The sequence below is a fragment of the Bicyclus anynana genome, chromosome 22, assembly GCF_947172395.1.
Source record: "Bicyclus anynana chromosome 22, ilBicAnyn1.1, whole genome shotgun sequence".
Taxonomy (NCBI): domain Eukaryota; kingdom Metazoa; phylum Arthropoda; class Insecta; order Lepidoptera; family Nymphalidae; genus Bicyclus; species Bicyclus anynana.
The window spans coordinates 3,837,932-3,850,977 of record NC_069104.1 but is presented as its reverse complement, the minus strand read 5'-3'; the positions used below and the strand labels follow the sequence as shown (position 1 = coordinate 3,850,977).

The following is a 13,046-nucleotide window of genomic DNA, read 5'->3' as shown; positions in this document are numbered from 1 at the left end:
TTAACGTAAGGTATATCAATATCAAAAGAAAAATCTCGATAGACGCCAGACAATGAGCACTTCACAATGACATCCCAACAAAGATCGCATCGTGATGTCGCGCGTCATTTGGAAAAAGGTATTTTCCGATAACAGTTCACTTCAATACGAGCATCGGTAACAAAGCGAACCCGCCATTATGAAGAACCTAATCCAACTTATATGAGATAAAATGCTTTTTTGAGTATTTCATCCTGACCTTTTATGTCTTACATCAATCTATCATTCGATTTTCAATTCTATTACCAATGAATAAAGTTTAATTCTATCTGTCTATTAATCGAATTGAAATAAATCAGTGGCATACGAAAACAAACTATATGTTAAGTGGATAAAGTGTAATTTCGTTTGTGTGGTGTTGAATTAAAACTTGCTAAGGAATGCCATTCGGATTCAGCGCGCAAACGTTGTTTAGTGAAAATGTGCAATCATATAGAAATCAGATTGTATGAAAAATATATTATCTGATAATATAAGAAACGTATTATTTAACTAGATATGCTGAATGTTTTATAGATTTTTATTTCATCATCATTCATTTCATCATTATCAGCCGATGGACGTCCACTGCTGGACATAGGCCTCTTGCATGGATCTCCAAGCACAACGGTCTCGAGCCAGCATCCAGCGGCTCCCTGCAACCCGCTTGATGTCCTTCACCTAGTGATAAATGCATTTTATCCAATAAAAACTTGAAAGTTAATTTAGAACCATTAAATTACTAGCGGACGCCCGCGACTTCGTCCGCGTGGAATTTAGTTTTTCACGAATCATGGATTTTTCCGGGATAAAAAGTAGCCTATTATTCTTCTAAATATTTAATTTAAGTTTTGTTTCAGCCCATGTGGTATTGGATTAGGAGTTCCTGGGGCACGCTATAGAATACTGAGCTTTTTTTTCTTGTAATTTTCAGTGCAAATCGTACGTACGTACCTCTTTCTACGATCGTAATCGTACTCTCAGTACGATTACGATACGACTATAAAATCGACTTGCCACTTGGCAACTAGGGGGGCTGACAATGATAGTGATCGTTGAAGAGTTTGTTTTTTTCAGGAGAAGGTTCTTATGACAGAAAACATTTAAAAATATGCGCAGAAAATTAGAAAAAGGGGTAGGTTAGGGGTAGAGTACGGGTAGGGGTAGTTGAATGCTCAAATCAAGTTTCGCGGACGAAGTCGCGGTCGTCCGTTAGTAAAATTATAAAAATAAACAATGCAAAATGAAACAATTCTAACTAAATAAACACTTACAATCGAATGTAAAATGTATAATTTAAACTTTTATTTGGATGTATGTTGGTTTGAGTTTATTAGTTTTTGTGTATTTACATTGCAATGATCATAAGGTGTGTCTGTACCACGTTTGTATAATATTATAGCCGTTTTGTTTTGCGTTAAGATGCCTGGAGCCCGAGCGGACGATACAAATATCGATTACGAGCATCGATGAGGAACAAGAAAGTGTGAATTTATCGTGGACTTATCGTTTATTCGTCTTATTGATATTTTGTGTTTTTACTTTGAAATATTCTTGGTAATTTTAGGCAATAATAAGGCAATAAGGAACAAGTCCAAGTCTCAGTCATCACTGGCAATACGCACTGTTCGAAGACTTTTGTCTTCAGGCACTGATGAATTTCGTACAAAAAGATAAGCTGAACAAAAATAATGACCGTTTGCCGATATTTAACACGGGCAAATTAAAAAGAAATCTTTAGTAAAAACAACCAAAGCTTTAAGCTTTTTTAATGATTCATTAAAAAAAATATAATCGTAATAGTAAAGGAAAAACATCGTAATTTACGTAGTAAAGGAAAATAATTTTCTTAATTCTCTAGGTGTGTGAATTCTGCCAATACGCATTGAGTAAGTATGGTGGACTATTGGCCTAACCCCTCTTATTCAGAGAGGAAACTTGTGCTCAACGGTGAGCCGAGTATGGGTTCCTAATGATGAATCCATTCCTGCAGGATCTTTGAAAAACTGGATTTCAGCGAGCAAAGTTGCTGATAAAAAACCTAATAACAAAAAAAAAACATACATACAGACGAACGTAGAACCTCCTGTTATCGCCGTTTAGTGTTGGAAATAGTAGTCTGTGACGAATATGACGTCGCTCGATCTCGTGTTGGCTTCAGTGTGCTCGTGGCGTTCGAGTTGTCCACATCTCTTGTTGTGTAATTCTTTATGGGTTACTTGGGATAGTCGGGGAGAGTGACTTGAGTGGAAAAGGGGAGTGTTTGATATCAGTCAAAGGATCCTTTAACCCTACACACATCGTTCACAAGTACGTGACTCCACTCAAGGTCATTCTCTGCAATTCTAGGATCTTATTTTGGTTACAGTTTGATTTATTAATTAAGTTGTCCTGACAAGTGTTGTGAATCATAACCTTTGTTCGACATTAGTTTTCCTATATTTGTAATCACCTTTTGAGTCCTATAATACTCCTTTTTTGGATGTCGGTTAAAAAACTATAAATAATATCGCACCCCGCTGTACCTACCTACATTTGAAAAACCGAAACATAGAACCGCAATGTAGGAGCGAACAGATAAAACACAAAAATAAAATATGGCGGGCGGCGGTGCCCTATTTATTATTTATCAATTGTATAAATTATTGAATAGAAATATCCTTTAGTGCGCTTGACCCTTGGCGCGGCGCGGGGTCACTTTTACGATCGGCCGCTCTTACTGCTTATGTCTCGATTTATCTCTCGCCGCTATTTTATGAGCTCTGCTCTTGTTTTGGCGAAATATTTTCGGGAAATTCGTAAAGTATGTGAATTTACTTAGATAAAAAAAAATGTGAGCCGTCACGGGACGTCTGGCAGATGTGAAACATCAACATTATTTTGTAAAAGTGCATACTTTCGACGGCCTCCGTGGCGCAGTGGTATGCGCGGTGGATTTAATGACGGAGGTCCTGGGTTTGATTCCCGGCTGGGCCGATTGAGGTTTTCTTAATTGGTCCAGGTCTAGCTGGTGGGAGGCTTCGACCGTGGCTAGTTACCACCCTACCGACAAAGACGTACCGCCAAGCGATTTAGCGTTCCGGTACGATGTCGTGTAGAAACCGAAAGGAGTGTGGATTTTCATCCTTCTCCTAACAAGTTAGTCCGCTTCCATCTTAGATTACATCATCACTTACCATCAGGTGAGATTGTAGTCAAGGACTAACTTGTAAAAAAAAATATAAAAAAAAAAAGGAGTATACACTATATGCTCAGTGTAACGAGAGAGATGGCTTAACGCCGGATCGAGTGGGAGAGAATCACACAATCGATTGCACATGGCGACGCGTCGCCACACCGTACACACTACTGCATATAGACTGTGTATATACTTATACCACTAGCGGACGCCCGCGACTTCGTCCGCGTAAAATTCGATGTCAACTTTACTACTACCCCTACCTCTACCCTACCCCTACCCTACCCCTACCCTACCCCCACCTCCACCCTACCCTACCCCTACTCTACCCCACCCCAAAACTACCCCTTCCCTACCCCTACCTTACCTATACCCTACCCCCATCCTACCCCTACCCTCCCCGTACCCTATCCCATTCCTACCCCAATCCCACCCGTACTCCTATCTCACACCTATCCTACCCCTACCCTACCATTTCCCTATCCTACCCGCACCTCTACCCTACCCTTACCCTACCTCTAACCCTACCCTACCCCTACCCAACCCCGGCCCTACCCCTACCCTACCCCTACACTACCCCTACGCTACCCTACCCGTAGCAAAATCGGTTCAGCCCTTCGAGAATGGTGCGATGACCAAGGGAAATAGAGACTTCTATGCTAATAATATAAAGAGGTAAAGTTTCTGTGGTTGTAGGAGGTAATCTCTGGATCTACTGGACCAATTTGGAAAATTGTTTTACCAATAGAAAGCTACGTTATTTGCGAGTGTCATAGGCTATGTTTGATCCCCATATTCACACGGGAACGGGAACTACGTAAATGTAAGCGCGGGACGTCATATAGCGGAATTTCTGCGTCTTTTAGAAATTTTGTATTATCTCCGAAACTATTTAAGTAATTAACATATTGTAAAGGGCAAATCTTATCTCCATAATATCGTTGTGATTATTAAATAATTTATTTTAATAAGGATTAAAGTTTACTTGTATAAATAATGACGTAAACCTAAGTATATAAAATTAATAATTTCTAGAACACAAAAGGTACTATATCTGCTAATATATAGAAGATAGATATATGGTGTCGCGGACTTTTTTGTAGATCTTTTAAAAAAATACATAATGTCTCTATACATTAATTTAAATTTTACACAATAGTTAAGGCAGCGCATGCGAATAAGTCTGTTTAACAGGATTTTCAGTCCGACCTGTATGACAAAAACTGTGATAACTCGACTAATATATATGATACCCATATAAAATATAGCCTATAGTACTCCCCGATAATGTAGCATTCTACTGGTGAAAGAATTTTTGAAATCGGACCAGTAGTTCCGAAGATTACCCCATTTAAAGAATGTTACAAACTTACAAACTTACAAACTTTACCTCTTTATAATATTAGTATAGATATAGATTACGCCACGCCAGAAATCGGTTTTACGTGCGGCTATAGATGTTTCACATCAAAAAATTTGTTACTGCTGTGAACCGTGATAGCCCAGTGAATATGACCTCTGCCACCGATTCCGGAGGGCGTAGGTTCGAATCCGGTCCGGGAGAAATTAAATTTCACTTTCTCGAACGGTGAAGGAAAAACATTGTGAGGAAACCTGCATACCTGAGAATTTTCTAAATTCGTGTGTGAAGTCTGCCAATCCGCAATGGACCAGCGTGGTGTACTATTAGCTTATTGGAGCTAACAACACTTACACAATCAAAAGAAAAATCTGTAAGTACTACGCCAATAACGCATTTAACTGCTTTAGTTTGTTATGTGTATCTAAAATGGCACATATTTTCTTTATCGGTAATCTATGGGATACCTTAACCATCATGAAGTATCCGCAAAACGACGGAAAACTACTCTGTGATGACCTCTAACGGCGGAAAAGCGGAAATCGACATTTATCCTAATCCACTGAATTGTATTATACAGAATAGATTGGTAGTTGTTTACGTCCAAGTCATAAGCGGTAAGCGTTTTCATAAATAAATAAACATATAACTACTTTTAAGTAAACAGTCATCTATTAAGCTACAAGAAATTGTAATGTTGTCATCAATTGTAAATTATAATATTGTATGATTTTTTTTTCAAAAAAGCAACTGTTGAGTTTCTTGCCGGTTTCTTCTCAGCAGAACCTGCCTTCCGAACCGGTGGTAGAATCTTTACAAATAGTCAACTGACGTATCAAAAGTGCTTGTAAACTGAGAACTGAAATGTCAAGTCGCTGTCAACGCTATATTATATCAAATCAAATGTTTGTTTAATAGTACAAAAAAATAATCAACACCAAAAAGTAATTTAATTAACTTGAAAAATACCCAAGGACCTAACCCAATTTTTGACGACCTCCGTGGCGCAGTGATATGCGCGGTGGATTTACAAGACGGAGGTCCTGGGTTCGATCCCCGACTGGGCCAATTGAGGTTTTCTTAATAGGTCTAGGTCTGGCTGGTGGGAGGCTTAGGCCGTGGCTAGTTACCACCCTACCGACAAAGACGTACCGCCAAGCAATTTAGCGTTCCGGTACTTGTCGTGTAGAAACCGAAAGGAGTGTGGATTTTCATCCTCCTCCTAACAAGTTAGCCTGTTTCTATCTTAGACTGCATCATCACTTACCATTAGGTGAGATTGTAGTCAAGGGCTAACTTGTAAAGAATAAAAAAAAATCTTTCTTTTGGCTTTTTACCTAAATGAATATTTTTTTTCCGTTCGTCCGCTTGCTTTATTCACATCGACCAACCCCCAACCGATTGTCTTAACCCAATACCGAGTGTAAAAATGCATCAGATAGTCGTCCACCGGACGGTTATGTCTCATAAAATGCGGGGCAGTCCCGATAAACGTTTGTTAGAGACCATCGGGGCAGTTAAATGGAATTCCGGGACAATAAAGGCAGTTGGGCAGTCATGAATGGACTGCGTACAGACCTTTCGTTTTCATAATGGAATAAGTAATTTTGCGGTGATCTTTATTTCGGTTACTTTGTGTAGAAACACAAGAGGGTAAATGGGGGTTTTCTTGTTAGGGACGTTTCGTCTATAGTGAAAAGTCTTGTCGATTGTGAGTAAAAGATTTACTGCTTTTCTTAGAATACTCAATTTTTATACTTCCTTACATCCAATGTGCGATTTCCATGTGTAGAAACACAAGAGGGTAAATGGGGTTTTTCTTGTTAGGAACGTTTCGTCTATAGTGAAAAGTCTTGTCGATTGTGAGTAAAAGATTTACTGCTTTTCTTAGAATACTCAACTTTTATACTTCCTTACATCCAATGTGCGATTTCCATATACAGAATGTCCCGTAAATAGTACGATATACAGGGTGAATCAACGCTAAGTAATTTTTCAGCACATACGGTGACTAAACTGCACTGAAGATAGGTAGGTAGGCAGGTAGGTATTTTTGTATCAGGGCACATAGTTCGTACAGCCGATGGACGTTGGGGATCCCAGGTGGTGTAATGGCGACCCCGCACTAGAAAGCGCAGTGTTGGTCGACCCACCAACAGGTGGACTAACGGCATCAAGCGAGTCGTGATTCGCTGGATGCAGGCGGCTCAGGATCGTGATGTTTGGAAGTCCCTACAAAAGGCAGTGGACGTCCATCGGCTGATATAATGATGAGTATTGATTATGAAACACGGCTAAAACTCACGTGATATTACGTCGGAGTATGCCGGCACGATCCAAACTGCCGCGATGCAAGAACCAGCTCATGACTAAGGGCCCCGTATGGGTTCGAAACTAGTCGGGCATACTTCGACGTTGTATCACGTGAGTTTTAGCCGTGTTTCATAATCAATTAATATGAATAACACTCACGATAGTTTAAATTCTAAAATAGATGATGATGATGATTATTTGTATTTAATTCAAAAAACTGTCATCATCATATCAGTTTGTGATAAAAGCCAAAGCCAACTCTTCCATAAATAGAATATCCATAACCAACTAAAGAATGAAGCAGAAGAACCCAGTTTTCTTACCACCATTCCACGTGGGCATGATTTGTATAGTTATTAGGATAAGTTAGCTTAAGTTCCTTATTGTATTCTTTCTCAATTTAAAAAAAAACTAAAGAATAATTCCCACAAGGTGATAAACGTTCAATATTAAAGTTTGTTTAACAAAATGCTAATCGCATGTATCTTTTAGATCAGCAAGAGAGGTGGCCACATTGATTTTAATTAACCACTTGGTTTTCAGAGGTACGCGACAAAAACAGACACACACATAATATTAGCCCGCTAATATTCATTGAATGCTAAAACGTTGATGAATAATTAATTAATTAAAACGCGAAAGTAAATCATGGAAATGTAAAAAGTGCTCATTTACTTTGCAAGCGCAGATGCTTTTGAAATTATTCGCGGAAGAAAGTCTTTTGACCGGGTTGTGAAAATGTTTTATACTGCACTACTTTTTGCACGCGGCTTTGTTATCTTTAATGTCACAATCATTAACTTATGTTTAATCTACTTCCAAAATGAAGAATTTCTACTATATGCTTGTTTTTATTACAGAGCACGTCATTCGCTCAGAGAATTTCTTGGGCGAAAGAAAACTCAATCTTTTTGCCTGATCCAGGCATTTACAAGACGGAGGTCCTGTTTTCGATTCCCGGCTAGGATGATTAAGGTTTTCTTAATTGGTCCTGGTCTGGCTGGTGGAAAGCTTCGGCCGTGTCTAGTTACCACTCAACCGACAAAGTCGTACCGCCAAGCGATTTAGCGATTTAGGATTTTCATCCTCCTCCTACCAAGTTAGTCCGCTTCCATCTTAGATTGCATCATCACATACCATCAGGTGAGATTGTAATCAAGGGCTAACTTGTGAATAATAAAAAATAAAAAAAATGCAATGCATTTTTGCATCTATGAAGTGCCATTGAGTACAGTCGGCTTCATCTGTAAGCTCTATGTACAGTGCACAAGAGTAAAGAGAGACGGTCAGCCGGAACGTTGGGTCAGCATCGAATTATGTAAAGTGTGGTCATTACGGTCAGATACGATTCCATCTTTAGTTGCTGTACAGCGCTTTAAACCTTTTGATACTTGCAAAACAATTCAATTTTCTATTTTTACAATGGTAAACGCTTTCTAGAAAATTACCAATTTAGCTTCCTTTACAAGTTTACATAAAATATTTCATTATGAAATAAGTTCAATGCATTAATTTTTTTTAGGCAATAGATACATGTCACAGATGCAATTGTACTTTATGACAAGCTACATAAATCACTGATACCTAAGTCGCATTAAATTATTTTTTATAGACTTCATTTGCATGAAATTCAGTTTTTCACTAATCTAGGAAACCAATATATTATACCAACATTAAAACTAGCCTGTGGGTTTAGATTCTGCAGTTGCAGCGTAAAGGATTAAAAAACATACCTACACCACACTTATTATATCTACTGTGCGGGCAGCCCTATCACATGTTTACGTACCGCGCGGCTGTAGGTATTTATTTCAAAAATACGGCCGAGTTACTATACTGCTTGTATATCAGATATCTTTACTGTGCCTACACACAGTTTCCGATCTCGTAGGAATACGGGAATAAAGTATACCTAACAAGACTAAATAAATATAGCCGAGTTGCTCATTTTCCATTATGACGTTATAGGGCGTACTTAAGTACCAAGTTACCAACGCTATATAAAGTATATACTAAGCTACTAACTGATAATGTAACTTTTTATTGATGAGAGAATTTTTAATATAGATCTTTAATTTCGGATCCTATTCGCTGCACACAAACAAAAAATGTTTTCTCTATATATGAATATTAGTGTAAATAAGTAGGTAAATAAATTACATTTTAGGAGTCACTCAATGGTGAGTCTTGCTTGTTTGTTATATGTTACGTTGATGCAAAATAAATAATGTTCAAGATTGTTTGATCCGTCTATACAGCACTAGTTTGCACCACGTGTAGTTTAGTGGGGTTGGGGTTGTTCTATAAGAATTACAATTATTTATTTACGCGATTCCACCATCGATGCCCATTTGTATGCTAATATAGATATATTTTTTGGATTGTTTATCTATCTGTTCTGTAAATCCTAATATTGTAAATAGAAATGTAAGTTTGTTACGCTTTTACGCCTAACTAAACCAATAAACAAATCTCAAAAATTGTTTCACCAATGAAAAGCTATATTATCAGCGAACAACATAGCATTTTTATCCCTGTATTCACACAGGACTCGCCAGATGAATCGCGGGGCGTCTGCTATATATCTTTCTATAGAATCAAGTCTACGTGTTTTCACCAAACCGCAATTAAGCAATGTGGTGGGTCTAAGCTTCATATCGGTACACATTTTTCCATATGAAGAGGAAAATTAATTTATTTATAGGAAAATAGTTTAAAATTTTGTAAAACGCCCCAGAATTCGAACCTACGACCTATGCCACATAAGTTAACAAACTCAAGTGGTGCAGTAATGAAGCAGGTTTTTCTATTATTTAAAGTTACTATCTATATCTAATAATTTTATAAAGAGAAAAGATTTGAATGTGTGTTTGTCTCTTCAGGTTCGTGAAATTACTAGACCGATTTTAAAAATTCTTTCTTCAATTGAAAGCTACATTATTGGCGAGTAACACAAGCTTTATTTCATCCCTGTATTCTTACGGGAATGGGAAGTATGCAGGTGCTAGTATTCTATATTCACCACGCCTGTAAAGAAAATTCCTTACAACCCATCGATCCCGACCCAATAAATCAACCATCCCTGACGCCCTTATCAAAGTATGTATCCTTGTTACAAGCCACCATATTATGCAAATCGGATTATTATTCATACTGTTTTTGCCTTCCGCTACCTTACGGATTCCTAATCTTACACTTAAAATTCTTACAAACTTAGAAATGCGTCTAATTTGATATCTGTCATTCAAAAGTAAGCTTTATGTCTTAGTGAAACAGTCCTAAAGAATTTGCCTAATGATTTGTATGTGAAATTTAGTTCTGCTAGTCGCTACTAGATGGCGCTGCTGGCTATGGAAATTCTCAAAGGTATTTTCCATTGATGAAAAATTGGGGATCGTTGAATTCTGATTGGGAAAACATATTCTGTAAGTTATTCCAAGTTATAATGTAATAAGATTATGGTGCGGGCTTTATTATTTCATAATGTCACTTTGATGGGGGTGTTGTTCGTTTGTTGTGATTGGAAAATGGTGCGGGGAATTTAATTTTGGAATCTGATGAGATTTTAATGTAAGTAAGCATTAGTGGCTTGTGTAATTTTAATTTTCATAATATGAATATTGATTTTTCTTTTATTTTTTATACTTTTATGATAACTGAGGTTTTAGTAGAACAAATTATAATAATGCAGCGTTCTTGTCTGTGTAGGTAATGCGTTAATTTTTTTTATTTGTTTTTTATTGACTTACGAATTTAATGAACGAGATTTAAAGACATGGCTGTACGGTGTAATACCTTTGCCTGTTACTCATGCGAAAGAATAAGGGAAAATATAAAATTTGAAAAAACAATTGGTTAATGGCGTGAATAATCCATACTTGATTTTTTAAAGAAATTGATTGTGAATTTTTGAACGTAACTTAGGTACATATTTCGCAATATTCATTGTTATTTTTTTATCTAGTGAGAATGGTGACCCTAATTTGGAGATGGAACAAAAAGGAAAAGAAATTTAAAAAATTTCAATTTGTTGCCAAAAAAACGAGACGCATTTACAAAAATACCTACTTACTTACGAAAATTTTAATCAACGGAGATCTCATGCTAAATGCTACAATTTTGTACCTTTTATTTTTAATTAAAATTAAACATTGAATACTGAATTATTTCACTTTCTCGTAATCTTAGTGAAAAGTATAGTGTAACACACGGGGCTAAACTCGGTGTCTATTTAGCGGTCCTCGCCTTACGGTTCGTGTCCTAAAAATACCTCATAAAATGGGTCTTTTTAGCCCCTTGTATAAAAATCTACTATTTTCAACTCCAGCTAAAACCTGCGACTTAACAATTCTCTAAGACCACTGAATTATAACTTAAATTAGACAATCAAAACCATACAATTCCCATATCATTTCATATGAGTATTGTACGTTTAACTTTCTCTCAAACAAATCTATCGAGAGGTCACGAAATGAAGCGAGATCGTGGGATTGGTAGGTAGGTAGGTACCTACCTATATGAGTTAATTTACGTAGATAGGTAGCTATATACACTGGTGCATGCGTGGATAAATTTACGCTATTTTAATGTTCGTATGTTTTTAAGAGAGTCGTGATAGCTCAGTGGATTGGATATGACCGGATCCGGAGGGCGTAGCTTCGAATCCGGTCCGGGGCACGCTCCTCCAACTTTTTAGTTGTGTGTATTTTAAGAAATTAAATATCACGTGTCTAATGGTGAAGAAAACATGCATACATGTAGTTGTGTGAAGTCTGTTAATTGGGCCAGCGTGGTGGACTCAAATAGGTTAGGTTAGCCTAACCCCTCTCAGTCTGAGAGGAAACTCGTGCTCAACAGTGAGCCGAATATGGGTTGATAATGATGATGTTTTTAAGATAGGTAACGGTCATTATTATTTTTACATGGATGGTTGAAAATCTGGTCCCTATAAATCAGCTGTCTTTTTTATGTAAGTAGACACAGTCTAAGATGGGACACGCTTGCCTAGAACGTGCCTATTCACTCTTGTTGTATATCCAAGTTCTAAAAGTCAGGAAATGCAGACTTTGGAAGAGTATTCCAAACTCTAGCCGTGCGTTTGAGATAAGAAGGGACAAAGCATTTTGTACGGTCCCTGAAGATATCAGGGGCCTTAACCACGTGGCACGTTTATTCTCTTCCTACAAATGCTAACGCTTTGAAAAGTAACAAAATGTATGGGGGTTACAGATCCAATCGATAACTTGACTTGTCGATTTTTTCCTTCAATCTTCATGACTGTAGGAAAACAATAAGCTATAATAAGCCCAAAAGTATTTAGTATAAAAATTAACTAATTAATTAATCAAGTAAAAAGTATTTTTTTTATCAAAATATCTTGTATGAATTCTAAATTAAATTTAGAATTCATCCAAGTTGTTCACAAGCTAGTCAGTAGAAATGTCTATCTTGTATATTCTAAGGTTTACGATTGCATATTACGAAAAATAAAAAAATACCCGCAGTAAAAATAATATCAGTCATATATTTCATGTAAGTTTAAAAAGTTCTATAAGATAAGCTTTCACTAGCGCCACCTAGTGGTGTGAAGCTCGTTTGAAACTGTTTGTACGGTTTAGTTCGACTACACTACAATAGGTGGCGCCCAAGTCAAATTACGTTGTAGATAAAGTTTATCAACAACGTAATTAATTGACTTGGGTAATTTTAACGTAATATTAAATGTATATTAAATGTAAATCACAATTTCAGTCATTAATTATTATTTAATTAATATTTGTACTTAATGTTTTATATTATCTTTATTTTATTTTATTCTTGTTTTATTTATTATTTTCTACTAACATTGATTTTAATTGTTACGTATATTAATAGTAAAATTAATTTGTTTCAGATACTATGCCCCAGAGAACTGGTAACTATTTATTAACATAAATAATAATTGACTATTTCCTATCATTATTTTATTAATTTTGTACATTGTTAGGTATATTGTGTTCTATTATAAACAACCCAATAATTTTTTGTTAAGTAATGCAGTTACTTAATAATCTTTCGTATATTTGGAAGAGGTACTTTATGAAAAACTATTAGGTAGGTATGCCTAAAAGTTTTTACTCACCATTCTGCTGTTATAAACATAAATTATAGGCAGGTAAGTACCTACTTAAACTTATC

At 36.6% G+C, this 13,046-nt stretch overlaps 1 protein-coding gene across 2 annotated transcripts in view; it reads left to right on the top strand.

Moving 5' to 3' along the window:
• The window catches only part of LOC112046576 (protein trachealess), a 262,436-nt gene that overhangs the window by 114,824 nt on the left and 134,566 nt on the right, over nucleotides 1–13,046 (top strand). For both annotated transcript variants that reach the window (XM_052888412.1, XM_052888411.1), the window contains exon 4: nucleotides 12,763–12,783. In XM_052888412.1, coding sequence (XP_052744372.1) covers nucleotides 12,763–12,783 — 21 coding nt within the window. The remainder of the gene's footprint in view (nucleotides 1–12,762; nucleotides 12,784–13,046) is intronic.